At 38.0% G+C, this 22,693-nt stretch overlaps 1 protein-coding gene across 5 annotated transcripts in view; it reads left to right on the forward strand.

The window, feature by feature from the left end:
- TOX (thymocyte selection associated high mobility group box) overlaps positions 1-22,693 on the forward strand; it is a 224,686-nt gene that overhangs the window by 194,397 nt on the left and 7,596 nt on the right. For all 5 annotated transcript variants that reach the window (XM_005238222.4, XM_055799777.1, XM_027787921.2 and 2 more), the window contains 2 exons: positions 4,076-4,156; positions 16,948-17,334. In XM_005238222.4, coding sequence (XP_005238279.1) covers positions 4,076-4,156; positions 16,948-17,334 — 468 coding nt within the window. The remainder of the gene's footprint in view (positions 1-4,075; positions 4,157-16,947; positions 17,335-22,693) is intronic.

The raw sequence follows: 22,693 nt of genomic DNA on the forward strand, positions 1-22,693 counted from the left end.
TGGGGAACCTAGGGGCTGGTACCAGGCTGTGACGTTACCATAGTAGAGCCCAGGGCATCCGTTTTCCCTGGTGGCCTAATTCCAATGCTATCGCATATACTTATATGCACAAAGTAGAGTTTCATACCTACTCCTTTTGTAAAGTATCTTCTATATTGTTGCATGATTTGCTCAACGGTGTAAGGAAACTTGAAGCTACCTTACTGGGTGCACTTCAGAAATGTAATTAAATAAGGACGGACCTGTGTATTATGCTGTGTAAATTTGCATTCGTGAAGCACAGTAGGAAAATAATGCCAGCAGCTTCCATTTGTAGACAAATGAATGTAATCTTGGTGTTTTGGGGTTTCTATAACAAGCTGAAGAGAATAAGAATAAATTAAACTGACCCACCCTGCATATACAGAAATGGTGTTTTTTTCTGCCAACATTCAATTTCCACAAGCAGGACAATACAGAAAATAAAATATTGTGTGAAGAAATAAATCTGCTGCTGAATCAGAATGGGCCTTTACTGCCTGAATGAAAATCAGTTGACATTCAATTATCATGTTAATTGAATTAAAGCAAGATAGAAATGACTTAATTCCATAAGTATATGCTCCTGTCAATTTACTTATTTAATAATTGTTGCTTGCTTGATGGAGGATGGGAAAACGACCTTATAAGAGATTTCTGAGGTCTTAAAAATAAAATCAAATATTCCCACTATACACCATAGACAAGCAACAGAACAGAAGCCTGCTTCTTGATACGGGAAGAATGTTAAATATATTATTGGAAATTATGTGTTTCGTAATTTGACACTGTCTTAAGCATGAAACTCAAAAGAGCTTCAGCCATTTTCTAGAGCACACTTGAATGGCAACACAGCCTTTTTCCTCCCCAAAAGCACTGCAAGGATGCAAGTCCGTTATACTTACTACAACACAAAACTATTTAAGCCTGAGGGCTAAAAATTCTCACAGATGCAGAAAAAAAAGAGTTTGAGAGGCACAGCTGACTTGCTCATACCTGTTTGAGGTGCTGCTGCAAGTGCTGGGGATGTGCCCCACTTCCCCTGCCTTCATAAGCACCCAGTACAAGTGCAGCCTAGCACAAAGGCAGCAAACTGGTACCCACTGCCAGGGCCACATTCAATTGCCTTTGGAGAAAAATATTGACAGCCAGACCTTGTTGATACTCATGAAAACTAACAGCTCCGCAGACAGGCAGGACTTACCCTAATTTTTCATATAAGCGAGGACCAATCAGAATTTCAAAAACTAGCATGAGAATCGTCAGCCCACTTGCCTGCTGACCTGAACAGTGGGCATCTTCAAAAGGACAACAGTATATAGACAGTGAGGGTTCAAGCTGTTGTCCTCAGAGGACATGCCGATGCCCTTAGAAGCACAAAGTGGGGTGAGCTGACCACCCTCCAGACAAGCCAGCTTGCAGGGGCCGTTCTCACCAATGCAAAACGTCAAAGCAGGCTGGAGTCATCAAAAACTTTTCCCCATCCACTAAGGACTTTTTGACTATAATGACCTTCTATTACATGGTTAATGTTTATATTACCATGGAAGACGTAGTGTTCATTATTGGCTCACCAGAAGACCCAAGAAAAGAGGGCAAGACCATGTGTACACTGAACACGGTAGATGTATAGGTAGGAAACAATTAAATAATGGCTGTATGATGATGTTCCTATGAAGTAGTGATGTTTTAGATGGAGTTTTACAGAATTACTGTTAGCTTCATATTATTGAGTTAACCTAGTGCAGTATGACTATTTGAGGGAAAGTCAGGTCCCAGAGGACTCTTTCAATATGGTCTGACTGTAAGAGCACAGCAGCAGTGTGTATTTTTTATATTTGTTTAATGCAAAATAAAATCCAATGTGGAAGTAGTAGATACATGATCTTTTGAAGATCATTATTCTGTGTAAAATTCTTTGTTCAGCTCTGTTTTTTAAACTGGCTATCAGAATGATGCAGAAGCATTGCAATATACAAAGCAGTATAACAGTCTTTGTTCTGTAGGTCAAGCTAAATTCATTTTAGCAGCTAGGAACAGATTGTTTACTATTTTTTTATTCATTTTCAAAGCAAACACTACATTTCCCTAATAATCACACGCGATTACAACTTAAAAAGCAAATTGCTACCTTTTTTTTTTTTTTTTTTTTTTTGCAAAACAATAGGAGATAAACCAACACTCTATATTTATCTTAATCTGGAGAAATTACAAGGGTGCACAGATACAGTTGCACAGTTAAAACCAATCTTTTTTCCTCTCTGTCTTTATATTTACAATTTTAGAAGTCTAAGACTTCTCTGTTTCCATTATGATCTTTTGCTTCCCTGGGAAGCAAAATCTTTAATCCTTTTAGGCAGCCTCTGAGTTTTACCAGCCTGTATCTGAGGTTTGTTCTGTCTCTGAAAGCAAAGCCTCAGTGGGAAAAAAAAAGAAAAAAAAAAGTGTCTTGAGCACATTCTTTATAAAAATGGTGTTGTACTGGATCCTTCCAGCCTGACACTACCACTCTCATTTTGTAGTCTGCAACTGTATTGTCCTCTGTGTGTTCACTCCTCTCCATTACAGGACTGCTGGTTTTACTGGAGCATTGGAAGATCAAAAGAGATCACTTTAAAGTTTCACAAAGTTTATCCTTCTGGGAAGGAGATGTACGTGTGTGTTTTCCAGCTGTGGAATTCAGAACAGACCAAAACTGTCATAAATAGCTTTGCCTATCTTTTACCTTTTAATCAATAGCTCAGTTAACTAGGCAGTGTGGAATGGGAGGGGGAAGGTGGGTAGTCTCTACCATCTTCATGAGGCTTTCCACAGGTGCCCAGGTTGTGCACTTGGCTGGGGAACTGGACAGCAGAGGCTCAAAGCTGCAGTTCCATTTTGTGCAATATTGTGAATTCCAGATGTCCAGGAACACATGAATTAACCTCTGGCTTGTGACTTAAAAATTATGAAATATAACAGCAATTAAAAATTAAATTTCCTTTCCCTTTATTTGTCTCCCTCACTTTTAAACCTTCCATTTAGCTGGTTTTTAAATTTTCCCCTGCAAAGAGGAGGCTAACAGTCAATCCTGCTTAGTTACATGAAGCCAAGATGCTTGTATGACTCCTGAATCTACTCTTTCAGGGGAAAAAAAAAAAAAAAAAAACCAAACCCAAAACATTAAGTAGTGAGAAACTTGTGATAATACTTGCAAAGAGAAATGCTGACTTATTCCCGGATCTGTCACTGACATGGCTAACAGCAAGGCTCCGTGGATCAGAAACTGGTTCTCCTCCTGTGATCTTTCAATTCTATGTCACAGATATCTATGTATGCTTTGCTAACATCATCTGTAGTTCTATGAAGTCCTACCTAACTCTGCAGATCATCTTTGATCTTGAAATCTGGGCAAAATCGAAGTGCTTCTCCAAGCTCTTTAATCTATTATGAGATTGTGCACATGCCACATTTAAAATAATTTGTTGAGTTGAGAGAAACGTGCAGAAATAGATCCATGCTTCTGAGAAGTTAATTAGACTGATATGGGATCAAGACTGGAATAATGACTAACATTTATTATCCTTAGCAGCTCCATGAAGCTACTTTGACTGCCCCCAACAGTTTATCCGGGGAAGAGAGAAAACCTCTTGGCTGATCTGTGTGGTGCTGTCATCTCCTTCATTTAGCTCAGATGTCTTTCTGCACATTCTCATCTTCCCTGGAGGGTTTAACTTGTCTCACAAGTGGAAGCCAGTGAAGAGGCCCACGCTTGCCTTCCCCATCCCTAAAGGTCCCATTTAAAAGTACGCCCCACACTTCACTTTGAACAATTAAACCTGAGATGCTATGAGATGCTACGAGAGATGTTTTTTCAGTACTGCTGGGTAGTTAAAGGGTGTTTCACAGTTGGAACAATATTTTCTTTACAATACTTGGTGTTTATTATTTCACTCTAAGCAATATGAGGGGGAAAGGCTGTTTACTTAGAAAGACTTTATGAAGATGCATGAGACACACGGTGATATATAAAAACAAAATCAGATTAATTTACCAATGTGACACTCTTTGTTTTTAGGTATACAAAAAGAAAACTGAAGCTGCCAAGAAGGAATATCTGAAGCAGTTAGCTGCCTACAGAGCAAGCCTTGTATCCAAGGTAACACATAATGTATATACACACATATATATAGTGACATATTGCAAACCATTTTCAGCATTTATATGGTGCTGAATGCCACAGTATTTAGTGCAAATAGCCTTGTTTGTTATCACCTTAAACTCAGGTTTAAGGTGCAAATGCTCAATAAACACAGTCATCTCCCCATGAAAAGGTATCCTTCCCCTTCTGGTCATAAGGACAGCACTTCTTCAGGCTGGGAGTGTCACTGCAGTTCAACAGAGGAAGGATATACTGGTAAAAAAGCCTCAATATAACAAATGCAATGTCAGGTACCTGCCATGATACCTGTAAGGGGAAAAAAAAATCATACACAAAATGCCTGGGTTTGGTTTGGTTTTGTGGTTTTTTGGTTTGGTTTTTTTGGTTGGGGTTTGTTTTGTTGTTGTTTGGGGATTTTTAAGTACTGCTTTTTACCTTGTAATCTCCAATCAGTCAAAGTCAAGCTCAGCTCACATAGCAATTTTTCATAAAAAAATATGTGACTTTGTATTTTACATCCAGCAAGCAATTCGTGTGAGCCCAGCATAGATGGCCATAAGGGTTTTGTACTGGAACACACCAGTGTATCCCCAGTACACAGCTGATGTACTAAATTGATTTGTACAAACATTCTTAGTGCCCATAATTTTGTAATACACTCTAATAAATTTTTTTATAAACTTTAAAATATACAGAAGAATGAGAAATTACTGCAGTGTGTCAATATGAAAAACCAATCGAGCAACTTCAGAATCATACCAGTTAGAATCATTGGTTTTGGGTCTGAAAACAATGTTTGGGTCTGAAACAAATATGGGTATTTTTTTGTTAAATAAATAAAATGCGTTTAGTGGTAAAGATGGGAGTATGAAGGACTGGCATATATGGCATGAATAAAGCTTTTTGTTATTTGTGAATATTTTTTGGGTCTTGCACTATACTTCTCTGTTAATTTGGACACATTTTCAGAGGAAGACTATATGATTAGTCATACATGGACCTTTCATGCACCTTTCTTACATTATCTTAGTATTTGGTCAGTGTTTGTTCTAAATTTAAAAGCCTGAAATATGGGTGTAACCTCATTCATTTTGGGGGGTTGTGTCTTATGCATTTTAATTTTATAGCTACCATCATAAATACTAATGCATTTAGTTAAGTGAATGACAGGGTATCTTTAATCTCTGTTTTAGGACTGTTTGGTTCTAGAAATACTCATTGCCTTCAGAAAGGGTACCACACAAACTATTTTTTTTAAATAGCCTGCTTAGTAGCAAAAGATAGATCTAAAAAGTGCAAAATATTCCAATAGGTTTTGAAGAAATGCATGAAGTCATCTTTTCACTTGTGAAAATAACTTGGCTGTCCCTATTCAGCACATCATGGACTGTTTACATAACACTATATAGCTTAATTTTGAAATGGCACATGTAAAAAATGAGATTTTAATTTTGGGGTTATTTTATTTGGCAAGAGAAAAAAGTGTACTGTGGCATTTTCTGAGGGCTTTATTTGGAAAAAAAAATTAAAGATTGTTGATCAGTTCAGTACATGAATCTATCTGTGCAAATACTTAAATTTGTTGTTAGTCAGAAAAGCACTGAAGCATTTTCTTAACTTTTAAGCAATTATTTAAATTCTGCCCATAATGTCATGTTTTCCTCTAGTGTGGAAAATATCAAAATGTAAACCTAATGAAGCTGAGTACTAATTGCTTACTTTCATGAACACGCTCAATGAATCCAACAGAGCTGGCATGTAACTAAAGCAAATCCATTTTGGAATAAGGATGTAAAATACCCAGATGTAATATATCAGTATATTCTAAATTATTATTAAATATTTATATGGCACCAGAAGAGTTGTAGTTCTTTAGACAAACATGTAAGCATGAAGAAATATATATAATACATTATTAAGATTGTCTGGAGTCCATGTGGTCTGTTACATCCATGTGTTACATTACCATCCATAAAAGCTGCTTTTAGAGAATATTAAGACGTCAAAACCTCATTCTCAAAAGTTAAGACATGCCAAAAGTAACATAACCTTTTCCAAAAATGCTTTAATACATTATTAATAATTTGCTCACATGATATGTTTTATATTTTATACCTCACTCTGTGTGAGTCTCATTTCATATGCTTATAATCAGGTGTTCACCCTGGATGCTCCCGTGTTGTATTTACTGCATGTTGTTTAACCTTGCATCTTTGTAGGATTTTCTGTGCTGCTCTTCCCAGCAGTGTTTTAGAGTAAAGAAATTCTCAGTAATACTCTGGAGCAGGAAGTTTGTATTGTCCGTATTTTCAAACACAACTAAATCATTGTGAAATCAGGTTTTCAGTAATTTTGGCTGTCGTGCTAGGGACATCTAGAACTTAATTTTTCAGAATATATGACCAATATTACACCCTTCATGTTCATAGCAGAGCTTCAGTGACTTCAGGGTCAGCTGGCTGGCAGCTATAAGATGTTCTTTGTGCTTCACATCACATCAGGACACCCTCTTGCTATCCAAATGATGAGTTACCCAATTATCGATCTTTCTTCCTTGTTCCCTCCCAGAGGACTCTGCCTGTGGGAAGAGGCAGGCACAAACTGGCAAGGGTAGGGATATTGCTTGGGTCCCCTGTCTCTAGTTCAGGAGGTGCTTCACCTCCTAAGGCATGGCTCTACCACTTGCCTAACTTTTGAACACTGATTACGCCACTTTTTTCATAAAGTATTGCCAGTTTTTAAACAACTAGTGATTGTAGGGCTTGTATGTGAGAGTTAGTGTGTTTTTCTGCATTTATTTGCAACTCTTCATTTTTCTGAAAAGCAAAGGAATGGACATATGCCATGTTATACCTCAGTAGACCAGACTTGAAGTTGAATCCACTGCACCCATCTTGGCCATTTCAGATGCTGGAATGGTCACAATAGAAGATTGCAGAGAAATGGGGTAAATCTCCTTTTGCCAGGAGATTTCTTAGCCTCTGCCTGACAGCAGAATAACGAAATTCAGGAATGTTGGTTTCCATCCCAAGCTCTGAGGTGGGAGTGGAGTATCAGGTTGGGATGGTGGGCTTCTCCATAATACTCAGCCCTTTGCCTTCTTTTCCCTGTTTCTTTTTTTTTTTCCCATTTCTTTTTTTTTCCCCTTCCCTCCCCTCCCCAACAGCAAATCTTTACTTCAGCCCGTCTTTCTCTTGTCCTCTGCATCCTCACTTCTCCTTCATACACTCATAGCCATGGGTGCATACTAAAGGAAACTGGAGATGAACATGAGGGACAGGCTACCTGCTCTTCATCATATACAGCAACCAATACCATGTGGAGGAACAGCCTCAGCTGCTTTCTCAGATGATACACATTTATAAATTTGAGTGTGATTTCATGGGAAGATGAGATATCAATCTTTGACACCATCTGTCATTGTCCCTTCCAGATGTCAAGTACCTCTGCCATTACATCCTAAGGAAGGGCACCCAAATTTTTTGGGAGGCATACAGTGCTTTCCTCTGGGTGCATTCTTGACAAAGCTTAGCAGTTCTGGTTGGAGTTTGTCACACACACCCACACATGCACAGAAAAGTCACTTGCGCACCCAGTATGTATAATTTAAGACTGTGTTATTTGACAAAATCATAATTGAAAAGGGTGGACGTGTCACCAGCAACTTCAGTAACAGGATTGCAAGCCCATCTCTAGTACACTTCTAAATGCTTTAGTGAGGTCTTTATAAAATAGGGCTACCACCCAGTAAAGAAGGCAAACATATGATTGTGTAAATATGTCAGTTATGCATTAATCTCCATTTAATTTATCAGTTTATTACCTGCATTTTCTCCTTTTTTATAATGATTGAAATTAATGGGGCTGTTGTTGAGTTTGTTCATGTGTGTAGGAATTGATACGTAAAGTAAAAATCACTTTACAAAACATTATATCTTCTGTAATGCAGATTGCCATATTGCTTATAGTACTGACTAAGGCTTTGCATTGTAAACAAGTGTCTTTATATTTGCACTTAGTTGCAACTTTTACTACTATTCAGGTCCAGAAATGCAGTCTCTGGTATCTGGTAATTTGTACAGCATCACATAAAATGCTGTGAATTGCATTTTTACTTTTTCATAAAACAAGCACTTTTTCTAGCTTAACCAGCCTTTTTTCTGGCTGACATTAGAGTTTTTTGCTGCATCTTTCAAATACATATATTTAATAAATATATATATGAGTAAATGTTAAATGCTTTCATATATTATATATGTGCATCTACATACATTTATATAACAATATATGCATATTATGTATCTAACATACATAATGTATAAGTGCATATAAGTGGTACATATATGTATATTAACTATAGCAGCTTAAACAATTATCAATTGTTTATTGCAGCTTAAATAAGTGTAACTGTTTGAATAGTGCAAAGACATTTCCCGTTTTGTTCTCTCTGGCTAAATGAATCTTTAATTCTCTCTGGGTAGTGACACAACTTCAGGTTTCATACAGATATATTGTAGCAGCTATGGCTGAAGCTAAAACCTCTCAGCAAGGAAAATATTACTAAAATTAAAAATACTCAAGCATATTTCAAAACTGGTGTTGTATCTGAGTCAAAGTGGTGTCCTCACTTGACATTGCAGCAAGTGCATTGGGCACTTTCCAGTTTTGTGGACAGTGCAAATCCTTTGGACATGTAAAATTGCTTCTTGAAGTATATGACAGACATGGCTTTCCTACCCCATCACCTTGCAATTAAATTTCATTAAAAAAATGAAGTTCATATCTAGTACGACTGACATTGCCTTAATGCCATTATCACAGCAATTTGTAACCAGAGTTTCCAGGCACCCAAAATATCTGTTGCACTGCCACTGTATCTGTAATACAGTTGAACAGTCTAAGGGATTCAAGTCTTTATGTACATGAGTATATGTATATGCTCACTGTGGAATATACAGGAAAAAGTTTGAGCTACTTGTAAAAAGCAAAATGGAGACCAGGTGGGCTCTATCTACAATTTGTCTTTTGTAGCCCACTAATCTGAAATTCTTTTCTGCTTAGTGGCCAAGCTTCAAATATGAAAGCACTGTATCCTGGCTCACTCCTCCCTGAAATAAGCAGCTGACGCGGTTTAGGACATTTTTTCTAGAAATAAAATTCTGAGTAAGTCTTGACAGAGTAGGTGACTGAACTGTCTGGTCTCCTGGTCAGTGCTTTAATCAGTTGGTTATTGCATACAAGGAGAGCAGCATCCCTTCTCTGTTGGCAGAAAGGCACCTGGTTTCTGCTTCTTGAGACAACAGATTCCTATATTACATCTAGCCTGAGTCCATGCAGATGTTTTGGAATTTTATAAAACAATTTAGTCTGTTCTCAGTGAAAGCATCAAAGAAAGAATAAATAAAAAATATGGTTATGTTTGATGTTTTGGGGTTTTTTTTTGGTAGCTACTAAAGTGCTACAAGGCATTTGGCAATATTTCCCTTAAAACAATAACAAAAATTGTTATTTTTGTTGAATGATGACATGATGTTGAATGATGACATGCATATACAGCTTTTACCTTTTTTCCATTAAACATTAGAATCCCCGTCTGGGAAAACTATAATGTAAGGCTTTTACAGCAGGTACTTCAAGCTTCTGTCTTTCATTCTTTCTAGAGTTACTATGATGTAGTCAGAAATTTTCAAGGAATCATAAATAAAATTATATATGTGATTTCTATGAGTATCTGCTAAGTGCACATATAAATTTATAAAATATTGTCTAATCAAATAATAACACAAATCCAACCATCTTCTCTAGCAAGGAAACCAACTACCTACTGCAGCTGAAAATGTAGAGCAATCTATATTTAAGTTAATGCCATGAATTCAGTTTGAGGCTAAATCATGTGAAGCTTTACATTCAGCAGTGCAATAACAGATAGCTGCTCTCACATAATTTCTGCCAAAAATGGCACAAATGTCTCAAGCTTGCAAGAAGCCAGATTTTGATTTAGCAAGGAACTGTGTTTGGTTTTGAAGTTTAATAAAACTCTATTTTGCTATTAGCCTAGTGCTTCCATTTGGGGAATTAAAACACTTGTATCAAATTAAAGTTGCATATCCTTTATCACATGTACCCAGGTTACATTCATAAAACATCCATTTTTACTTACATACCCTGAATGAATCCATGACAATCCCCTGAAGATGATGACAAAATGTATATTTAGATTTGAAGATGTTCTTCTGAGCCACCTCAGCTAATTATAGATGACAACCCATGGCTTAGTCCTTTGTTCTGAAACATCAAGAATGTGTCAGAAAGCTTTCTGAACTCTCTAGAGTCCCAGATGTTGTTATTGCAATAGGTGACTGGAATTAACAAAGTACGAAACATCGTTTGCTAAGAGCCTCTTGTGACTTAGGTAGGAAGACAGCTGTACTGCAAATATGCATACGAGTTTTCTACCAGAGTGTATAGAGTTAAGTCAAAGGAATCTCTAAAGGAGTTAAAGAGCTAAGCAGGAAAGAGAAAATGCTGCAGAGAAGTCATTCTCTCATAAGCAGCTCCACAGGAGTATTAATAAAATGGCTAAGCCTATGCAGGCTAGAAGAAGAGGTTCTTCTCAAAGACAGGCTTGGGTTTGGAAGTGACCTAAAATGTCAGGGTTTGGAAGTGACCTAAAATGTCAAAAACATTAAAAATGGACAGGATTATGTGAACACAGAAAAGCTGAGAGAAGGAATAAACAATTCAAGATGTTCCTTCCACCAAAGAGACAGCAAAGACAGCAGATGCAAACTTAAGCTTAGGTAAGCTTTGTAGGAGCTGCATAAATATTCAGCCAATTTCCTCCTATCTACCTTTAATGTCACGGTACAGAAGATAACTCATTTAAAGCTGAGTCAGGCCTGCCTAAGTTTGGTCACAGCCTGGACCTTCCTGATACCAGCTGACATAATCACTGCTGTTACCTGAATGTAGCCTTCATTCTGGTCATGGAGGCCACAAACCGAGTTCCTCGGTGTGGCTCAAGGACGGACACCAGTCACTAGAAGTATGCGTGGCACTGTCATGAAAAGGGACAGTGCAGGAGCTATGTAGCTTTCTGATAAATATTTGTGTAAAACTGGAGCTGAGCTAAACTCTTCTACCCTATGAAATGCTCACATAGTACATGTTCCTTTTCTATGTAAAGAGGATGCCAAAGCTTTGTTTCTCATTTAAAGAGAAGCACCTGTTTTCCATTTTAAATAAATCTATGTTACACCATTTTGGCTGTGTAAAAAAAATCTTCAAAGGTTGGAATAGGTTATGTTCACCCACAAGTAAAGCTGTTTGCATTGATAGAAAGTTTATGCTGGCCGTATTGGCCATGAGGCTGATGTCTTTGCCCTTGAGGAGGTCTCTCAGCATGTATTTAGAGGACACCTAGGCATCCAATAGTACTAAGAGCATCTACTGAAAGTTGTGAACATACTGAATGTATTTCCTGACTATTTTACTATAAAGGAAAGCTTAATTGCTGATGTTAATAGAGAAGTATTGTGATAATGTTTGGTCTGTAAGTGACTGAAATTATATTGCTTCAACTGAAAGGCTTTGATCATTAGCTAATTTTGTGAAATCAATAGAGTAAGAAAAAGAAACAACTTTTTTCTCTGTGAGTTGAACAACTCCGTTTTCTTTGAGACAACACTGACTTTTTGGTTTTATATTTCAAACAGCAATATCAGTTGAGCACTGCTTAGTAGAATGAATTTATTGAAAAATATTTATTTAATTCCTATATATTATGGCATCATATGCTATAGTAGATAAGAATGCTGAATATAAAGCATGTATACAGTATGTAAATTGAAGATGTTAACATACATATGTGTACATACATATCTATACAGTCCTCCTTCCTGGCAATATTTCTAACAATAACTGGATTAGCATGTTAAAAAAGCAAAATGAGGTCAGTATAGGCAGTTGTAATTTCTAGGTATGCTTCTTAAGAAACACAGGTCAAAAGTAGTGCTCATCAGTTGGGAATGATTCTCAGCCTCTGTTAGGCAAGTCCTACCTCTTTTCATGAAATACATGAAAATTTTCATTAATATTGAAGTAACAGTGTTGGGCTCTGATCCAAACTCCATTTAAGTTAATAGAAGACTTCCCATTAAATTCAGTAGTCTAAAGGATCAAGCTCTTAGAGTACTGCCTTGTTAAAACATGTCCTTGATTTACTCTCAGTCACATGGATGTTGTTTATGTTCCAACAGAGGTGGGGTCAGGAGAACCAACAGCAGCCAGAAGGCAGCCACAAGTTAGAAAGAGAATCAAAACCCATGTGTAGGTTTCAACGGCTGTTTGGTTAGCCAGATACACAGGTGAGGGTTTAAAGTGCACCTTTTCAAAGTGGAAGTAAAATTATATCCCAAAGGAAGTTGTGGAGATGCCAGAATATCATCAACAGGCTGTTGCTGTTTGACACCACTAAGCTGAGCAGGATGTCCATACCAAAAATCATTTCTCAGCTGTAGGAGTGAATGGACAATTTGGGGTGAGGGAAATCCCAGTGTCACTTTCCTCTAAGGAATTGACACCTGCCCTATGCCTGTCTGTCATAAGGACCATTAGTCCCAAGGCAGTTCTCCTTAGAAAAGAATAGCACAGCTGGATGAGCAATGCTTAACCCCTTAACCTAATTTAAGTCTTTAATTTGGCAATTATGCATAAGGAGTTTCGGCACACAATAGGGGAGTACAAGGTGGATGGGAAAGTTTGTTTTGCTCTAGATTTGGAAGGAAGAGCATGAGTTTGGTAAAAACTGGAGGGAAGAACTGAACTCAGCACTTCCCAATCTTTGTGCAAAATGATCAACTCTCAACACTTTCTCTGAAGAATATCACTCACATCTGCATCATCACACATTTTGTTGAAAGTATAATAGCAGTAGAATAATTTTGTGGACTGAGGGTCATGCACCAGTACTTTTAATTAATATAATTATATTCATTATCATCAGAGTTACAGTAGCATTTATTTTGTTTCCTTCCTTTTCCTATTTCTCTTCTACTTTCATTCTCTTTCTGTTGGTATTTCAAAATGTTCTTCCCTCTTTTTCTTTGTGTTTTAGTAAAACAATAGATTTTGGTGAGGAAAAAAAAATGTGGCTTTGTGTTGTTCTTAAAGGGCAGTCATACTTTTTCTGCAGCATTCCATTGCTTTGGCCTACCTACAGTGTCTTCGACTTCTGTTTTCTTTTAAAATGGTAACCATTATTAGATGATGATGTTAGGTGGAGAGGCAGGTCCATAAGAAACCCTACTACTAGCCTCTGAAGAACTTGAAAGATTTAGAGTAAGGCTTTGACTTGAGCTCCAGAACAAGGAGAAGCCACTCAAAGAGCATAAAGGACTGTCAACAAAAGCTAGTTTGTGGTCCTAGTGTATGTTTGGTAATGTATGCATACAATACCACTGCCTACCATTAACTAAATATAATATTCTGTCACCCTCTAGTGGTGGGTCTAGACCACCATACTTCTGATAGTAACAATTAAATATTTTCTCACTGCATGTCTAGTAGAACTTGTTGCATGTAGGAGATCGTAAGCTTCAATATTTGGTGGCCTGTGTGTACAGATTTTCAATTTTGGTCTCCACTGCCTATATCTGTATATTAATTGTATCCTATAACTTCATGCCAAAAATTAGAGATGTAAATTGTCTGTGTTGGTTTTGGGCAGATTAATTAACTAAAGAGTTGGGTTTTTTTAATTATTTCTGTGCTCTTCTCATTTGATAAGGCAAGAAAAAATTGACTGAATTTCAACCTGCAAAGTTAGGGAACATGACTGTGCATTTGAAGTTCATACTGGCTAATGAAATCTCTTATTTCTTAATTCCTAGTTTTACCAACAACAAAAGTCCTTTTCTAAGACTGTCCAATGATGTACTGGACAGACGCAGTGCCCATTCAAGCCTGTGAAAGCAGTAATTGTGCCTGAAATGATAGTATGACCTATGCATGTATATATGTGAGTGTGTTTATATATATATCTACCCACACACACCTTAGTATATTTCACATTAAAGTGGCATAACAGAGCCAAAATATTTGACATGACCTATTCCATTAGCTTCAGCAATACTTACAAAATCTGTGTTTCTGAACGAGCCTTAGAAAAAGCTGAAAGTGCAGTTAATGGGTTCATTTATCAAGATCCCAGTAACTGATAATATTGATGCGTTTTACACTGATATTGGACAATTTGACTTCAGATCACATATGATTTAAAGTATCCTAAGCAACAGCAAAATACTTCGTCTGAAACTGAAGTGTTGTACTTTTCACTGGATCAGGAGGTAGTGAAACATATAGAAAGCTAATTGATAGCTTGAGACAACTGGAATGATTCCTTTTGATCACTTGGCAGATGCTCTCTCAGAGCTAAAGCAAGTGTTACTCATCTCTGGCCTGAGACCATACAATTCCTCTTAAGATAGTGTGGTATTTGAAGTATTAAATGATACTAACTATCTGATCTGTCTGTAATTTTATCAGTATGGGCCATGCATTCACCACTTATGTGTGAACTCAGCATTACCCAATAATTAAATCAGTTCACTGTATCTTTGTTAAAGAGGTGTATGGCAGCATCTTTGCAGTCACAAATGGAATATAAGTATGTATGTCACAAAAAGTGCCACAAAGGCACTTTGATACTTCATCACCGGGAGGAATTGTTTAATTTAATTGTGCCTTTAGACACTTCAGGAGCAATTACCCCTGGTAGGACCAGATAGAGCCTGCCAGCTGCATCACGGAAAGGCAAGCTGTTTTTGTGAGGGAACGACGCTCTCAGTAAAACTTCAAGTTTCTCAAGAAAGAGCACATCATGCACCTCCTGTAATGTGTAAAGAGCCTGTGACACTCAAAAGGAGGGACCTGACCATGCTGCTAATTAGTAAACCTTCCTCTGATTCTCTGAATTTCAGCAAACCTTCCAGTCTTTGCTCCCACACTCACGCGAGTACCCTAAAAATACAGCTGGGAAGAAGGGGGGAAATTTCTCACGCCGTCATGAACATTAGTTCAGTGTTTTGAAAATAATACCAAAAAACTGGCAGATTTTGCACCTACTTTCATGTTTCATCATATACTGTCTGTGGGGTTTTATGTTTGTATCTGAAACCTGCGAAGATGCGTATAATACATATTGCACAGGTGTACACCCACATGGGAACAGATCCAGGCTGATCCACAGAGGCAGAGATTTTCATTCATTTTATCATATTCATTTAATTGTCCTTAGTTTACTGGAGAAAACAATGGGGTTTTGCTAATAGAACTGCAGCTATACTTAGGGAAAATGAAGTTATCTTTCTCATCTTTCTCATAGCATATAATGAAGCAATTTCAGTAACGCGCGTGTCAGCGGATTGTTGGTGATGGTACATCCTTCAGAAAGAATACAAATAGACTTTACCGCCCCTGGAGTGCTGAGAGTAACATGAAACTTACTCTGACTTGTAAACTGAGCAAACATGACATGGAAATCACAGAATAAGGGCATATATGCATCTTTCAGTCCTTGTTTTGACAAAGTGACTTCTTTCTCCAGAGGGAAATTTCTGCCATTTTTTTCCAGCATGTTTCACCTTTCACTGACTATTAATCCCAGTATGACTTAACTGCAAATTATGATTCCCACCTATAAGCTCATGGGAGTTAATTCTTAGTTTATCATCATCTATTTGAGCACACAGAGTTAGCACTTAGAAGATCTAAGAAAACAAGGGTATGGAAAATAACTTAACAAATTGAGTTTAAATCAAATGTAACAAGTTATAAATATTATAAAAAGAGTATTATTAAAATTCACATTCATTTATGGAAAGTTTTTATTACTAGCAGCTTTAAGAAATCAGGGTAGACCAAAATGTTTTTGAAAATCTGTGCATTTTCTAATATTCTGTGCAGTATTCTTCCAGCTTTAGCAAAATAGCTTACCTGTGTCTGACACAGTTTAGCATTTATGTAGACATCAGTTTTAAACAGAATTCTCAGAACTTTATGAACTGGATTAACAAAGGAAGTCTTGCTAAAGGTGAAATTGTTCAGAATTACGTTTCTGAATGCATGGCTCATGAAACATGTTTGATATGGGCTGGATAGCATGCCAGCATGGAATACTTCAGAATGAAGGTATGGGCACAGCAACTAGCAACCTTTACTCAGTGCAATAGAACAACTGTGGATGGGGTTTAGCCTCTTCATGATGTTAGCTAACTAATAAAGCACTATTAGCAGTTATCAACATATATGGTAAAGGACACTGAAATTCTTATCCCTGGTTTGCAGCTGGGAAAACAAGGCATGTCAAAGATCACTGCAGACTTTTGCTGGAACCCACCCTCCTGAATCTCTTTTCAACTAGGCCATCAGATTTTAGGACAATAGTAGCGGCTGTTTATGTGAATAGATGTGACAGGCTTGGTTGTCTTTGTTGTGTAGGTTATTAGGTCAGTGAATCCAGTTCCAAGTTTGGAAAAAGCAAAATGTCAGGCTAGGCCAGGAAACAGAGGAGCTAGCTGCTTTTTTTTTTTTTTTTAGAATGTTGAAGAGAAAAGTGTAAGGTAAAAGGGATTCTTTTTTCCCATGTAATAACCAAACTTCCTTCCAAGGACAATTTTATGGTCCAGATATGTGTTTCCCATGATGTGACTCTTAAACAGACTTCAGCAGGTAGAACAGCAGCATCTTGCAGCTTCTAAGTATTGTCTGTGTTTTGTTTTTCTCAACAGAGCTACAGTGAACCTGTTGATGTCAAAGCCTCCCCACAACCTCAGATGATGAATTCAAAGCAGTCAGTGTTTCATGGGCCCACCCAGGCTCACTCTGCACTGTACCTCAGTTCCCACTACCAACAACAACCAGGAATGAATCCTCACATCACTGCCATGCATGCCAATATCCCCCGTAACATAGCACCCAAGCCTAACAACCAAATGCCAGTGACTGTTTCCATAGCAAACATGGCTGTGTCCCCACCGCCACCTCTTCAGATCAGCCCCCCCCTGCACCAGCATCTCAACATCCAGCAGCACCAGCCAATTTCAATGCAGCAGCCCATCGGAAACCAGCTACCAATGCAGGTCCAGTCTGCTTTACATTCACCTACAATGCAGCAAGTAAGTTTGAGCTTTTCAGTTGTCTGGGGAAATATTTTTTTGGGGGGTGGGGGAGGGTGGGGGAAGTCATCCAGAAGTTGACATGGTGAGGGAGATTTGGAGCTATGGCTCAGCTTTAATTTTGCAGGGTTCGAAAACTGGGGTAGTATAGTCTGAGAGCTTAGTCTTTCAAGGGCAAGAATGAATGAATGGGTTTACCTAGATGATGGGAAACTTCAGTGGAACTGTTTGTGCTAGCAGCAATGTTCATCACTTTCTTCTGAACACTAGCCGTGTCTCCCCCCCAAACTTCGGAGGCATCCTTTAAATAGAAGTGTGTCCATAGATCCATCTGCAAATCTGGCAGTACCCTGAAATGTAAGTGATATGTTAAATCTTCAGGAAACATTTTACAAACAAAAGGCAGGCACGTCTAGAAAAAGATAGGATTATAGCTTGTGCTGTTATCCTGGTGCCGATTGTGACATGGAACAGTCAGAGGGAACATGAAGCGACACAGGCTGTGTTAAGCATGCTAGATGAAGTGAAAACAAAAATGTTAGCTTATTCTGTATTCATAACTTCATTTTGCCAGATAAATGTACCTTTTTTTTCTTCTTTTTTTCTTTTTTTTTTTTTTTCCTGGAAATAAGTGGGCTTTGCCCAGTATCCCGATATGGTGTCTTTTCTTCTTTTTTTTTTTTCCCTCATTCTGTGTTTTAGATAGTTGATGCTCAATACATTTCCTAGGAGTTTTGAATTAATGCAGGCCAACCACAGTATTGTGGGTTTTAGGCCCAGGTCTATGGGATGTTAGAGCAGATTAACTCTGGTGATTTCATGAGAGAAAATTTCCTTTTGTATTGCATGAGATGTGACTATCAATTGTAAGATCTTGCTTTGCAAAGAGGCATCAGAATGAAAAAAATTTTGATGGAGTTGCAAGAATCTACAAAATTTGTATACACAAAACTTGTCAGTTCTAGTTGATAATACGTAGTCATGAACTTGCTGCATGTTTTGAATGTTTGTATAAATTCACCTTCGCTAACAAGGCATTTGCATTTGCTTTCCAAGCCAGAAACATTTCATCTCAAGATTGGTCTTTAGAGATGGAAATATCTGAACACAAAATATAGCTTCTAGCTGAGAGAACAATTCAACAGGAAAAGAATTTTGCAAAGTGGGGCACAGCGGGAGAAGATTTGAAAGCAATCTGGACTGATAAATTTACTTGTTCAGAAGGTAAACCAAGGTGTGCTTAGGATGATCTGGATTTTTTCAGAGACTTTGATCTTAGTCTCAAGAGTAATTTGGAGTAGTCAGACAGGAAGGAAAATTTGTAAAATGTTTACAACTTTTTCCTAGTCCAATTTTTCACGATCAGCGTAAACAGACTTATGATCACACAGATGTGGAGTATCTTATTGTTGTGTATTTCTGAAGGTTTTCCTATTAGTTAGAAACCCAGCGTCCTGGTGTGAGTGTCCTGGGAGAGCCCATGCTTGAGCCTCAGAGAAACACAATAGTTAACCCCAAGCCTGGGCAGCTAGAATTAGCTAGAGGAAGTCCTACACAGGTGAGCCAGGAGAGTCTGTCTGGAGAGCCTATGCGTGATGCAATCCTGGTGGAACCTGGAGGCTCAGAGCAATGAGAGACAAAGCAATGAACAGAGACTCAATGCAATACCCTGGTTCATTCAACAAACACGAAAAACGATATCTGTGACAGCAGCCTATTGAGATTGTGTAGTTATATTTCAGCAAGTTTTTATTGCAAAGTGATTCGGTCTTCCAAGTTCAGTTCATTTGCCAAGCTCAGTGTCAGTTGTACATTAGTTGTCCAGCGCAGAACTACAGAAGATCAAACCCCTTATGTCTTTCCAGTATCATTGATAGGCGTAATTTACTGAACAGATTTGAAAATCTGGCTTTATTTATTAATTAATAGTACTGTAGGGGCTAGCGTAAGATGCAACACAGATGTTAGATACTTACATATGTATACATACAACATCACCATTATTATATGAATCTAAACACTTAGGCAGTATTCCAAACCATTACATACTACAAAAAAGGTAAGATAATACGAATCTTCTGTTGTTTTATTTTACCAAGTTGCACGCTTGTAGCGTGTGGTGTGTGCGTCAGTGGCTTGAGAGTACTTTCATTCATCTGTGAGCTGTTTGGCATGCAGTTGAGTTATTTCTCAAGAGAAATAACTTAAGAGAAAACACAGGATACTAATTTGTAGAAAACAGGTGTCTAGAAGTCAACATGTAGACCCACGATGATTCTTTTGCTTTACTAAGTACAAGTACAGTAAAGTAAAAAATGCTGTACCTCTGTGTTTCTGCTGACTACTGTTAAACTCATGAAAGGTTAGGTAAAATACTTTTTACCAACTTCTATTACTTAGTCAGAAAGGCTGATGCTTGTAATGAAGATACCAAGGTGAGGTATTTCTGAGCTTCACTCAAGGTGACAGGTGCTTATTACCTCTTGAAATGCTACACTGCCAATCTTAACAACATTTCTCTGAGCACTGTGGAACATCTGCAAACCAGTTTCTACCTCTTACAGTCATGCTTTTGTTTCAAAGTAACACAACTTTTGAGCTGTGGAAAATCTGTGTAATTTCACTTTGGAATATTTGTAATATTTATTTTATTTTATTTTATTTTTTAGTATACAACAGTTTACATAGTTTGTGAATTGAGTTTAAATATAGGATCCATTTCTTGTAAAAAGTGGTGTTGGCAGAGACAAAGCAAAAAGTATGCTAAATCTTACAGCAGCAGGTTTACTAACTACACCATGATTTGCCATGACAGAGCAGAACAGTGGTATCCTGTCTCGTCTCTTAGGTGTGACTTTTTCTAGTCATACTCAAGAAATTTTAGAAAACACTATCCCCAGGATTTTTTACTGCATTAGAGCATGGAGGACAGGTTGGCTACCATGAGGCAAATACCAAGAAATCCAGAAACTATAACCTGAAAGTAAAGGCCTCTTTCTGACTTAGTTGTCAAAAAGCTCTGCTGTGCCCTCTGTTCAGAACTGAGCACTCTGCTGATCACAGAGCATGTTAAAGAGGCAAAGACATAGTGGGGGGAAAAAAACGCAAGCCGTCCAAATGATGACAGCACAGACTCAACAGCAATGAGGACAAAGAAGAGGCATCACCCTGTATGTCTGGCCCATGGTGCAGAGGGAAGGAGGACTCTGGATGCGAGGTGCAGTCTCCAGCAGCACGGTGTAGACCACTCTGCTACGTAAAGAGACAGCCAAGAAGAATGGGAAAACATGTAATCTGGTAAAGCAGAAGCCATAACTGCATTTAATTCAACTTTTTTTCACTTTGTCTTCCCTCAGCTGCTTGATTTCCTCCATGCTAAAGGTGTGGCCACCCTAAGCCTTTTCCAAAGACTCCAGCGGGCATCTAATTTATGTAAGCAGCAAGAACAGAAACTAATTAACATCCCGCTCCCTACAGTGTGACTAGCAACAGGAGATATTTTCCTTTTTGGAAACCTCCCCACTGCTCAAACCAAACAGACTAATATATTTTAAGAAAAAATAAGGTAAATTTTTTCATGTGATGCTGCAGCATGAAGCTTAATAGACAAGAGCAGGGTAAGTCTGCCAACAGCTTCCTAGCAGTCTTCTACTGCAGGCATTCGCAGACTCACCTGGCTGGACACCACCATTGCAAACAGACAGCTGTGCTGTAGACATGTTAAAAGCAGCTGTCATGGCTCCCACTGATGGTGGGTTCTGATTTTTTTCCCTTTTTTTCCCAACATCCATCTGTGAAATATTTCGTGGCTTACTAGTGTGATGCTCAGTTGTAGCAGGCTCTGGGAATCCCTGCTCTGTACAGATCCCTCGCTTTAACACTGTGCCTCAGGGAGATTTGGTTACTCATTTTCTCCAGGAGAGGGAGGATAGTTTCTTATCAAAGACCATCTGGTATACCTGTAGGACTGCCAGATCCAAGAAAAATTACATAAAGATTGAGATTTCAGTCCTGGCAGGCAGGAACAGAGTTCTCCAAAACCACTGTGCATGAAATCCACAAACTCTCCTTCTGTGTGTAACTTTGAGGAGGGACTGATGAGAACTGCTGACCTGTGGAGAGAGTTCTGCCCCCACTGCTGCCAGGACAATGTGCTGATCTTCATCAGCTCCGCAGGGAACAGAACGTCCTCCTCTGCTTCCAGAAGTCCTTGCCTGCATGTGTGCAGCTGCCAAACCAAGAGAGACTGCCAGCTGGAGAAGGGCAGACTCCTCCAGGAGTCCACAAAAACTACAGCACATCACGAAGATCCGAAGTGCTGGTAGCCAAAAGTCCACAGTTACTGGACAATTTCTGTTAGCCTTAAAATCAGTTAATTCTGTGGAGTATGCAGCTGATGCAATGCATCCAAATTGTTCTGAATGTACAAGGGAAAGTAAAATTTAAGTATTAGCATTTGGGTCATATGCCTAGCATTAGTAAATATTTTAAAATTTATTTTAAACAATCTTCTCTATTTTCAGTTATCTAAATATTTTTTGTAACTTCTGAAAAGTAGACAAATTAGTCTCTTTTTCCTTTTTTTTCCAAAACAGTTAATGAACAAATCAAACAATGGGCACTGCTGTAGACGTTTAGGGTGCTCATTTACAGTGTGAATGCTTTACACTTTAAAAACAGACCATTTAGTTCTACTCTGATACTTAAATTAAATACTGATTTTTATTAAATTTAACTTCTATTTTTGAAATATACTGTATCTTTAAAAAATATTATTTTTTTTAAAGCCATGTTAAAGTTTTATTTTTTTAAAGTCTAAATCCAATGTGTAGCAGTTTTTCTTTCATCCACTTTTGACACACTGGAAAAATCACAGTGGATTAGAAAAGCGTGATTTTTCTTTCATTAGATGCTGAAGTGACCATTCTATCACTGTACAATTTTTTAACTGATGCAGAGTTGCTTCTCTCCAGTCTGACTCTTAGGTTTGACATAGTATTTAATTATTACTTAGTTGGGATCAGATGCTCTGAATCTTAACCCTTGCCATTCAAATCAGCATGATTTCTCCAAAGTTCAGGCTAAAACAGTGTCTGAAGCTACAACCTTTTCTCTTGCAAAGTTGTTCTTTCCTTGCCCTACTCACACAGTCATTTGTGCTTTCTGAGCATACTCCACTCTTCAGCTCATTGTACTGTGCTGCTTTGTGTGGAACGTGATGAGACCAAGGATTGACTCCCTACCAAATATGCCCAGTCATTAAGGAACCCTTCTAAGTAGCCCTACTGCAAGCATCTCCTTCCCTGCCCAAAATCCTTCACCCAGGCATTGGGTGGGATGGTGAGTCCCATTACAATCT

Source organism: Falco peregrinus, chromosome 3, assembly GCF_023634155.1.
Source record: "Falco peregrinus isolate bFalPer1 chromosome 3, bFalPer1.pri, whole genome shotgun sequence".
Classification (NCBI taxonomy): domain Eukaryota; kingdom Metazoa; phylum Chordata; class Aves; order Falconiformes; family Falconidae; genus Falco; species Falco peregrinus.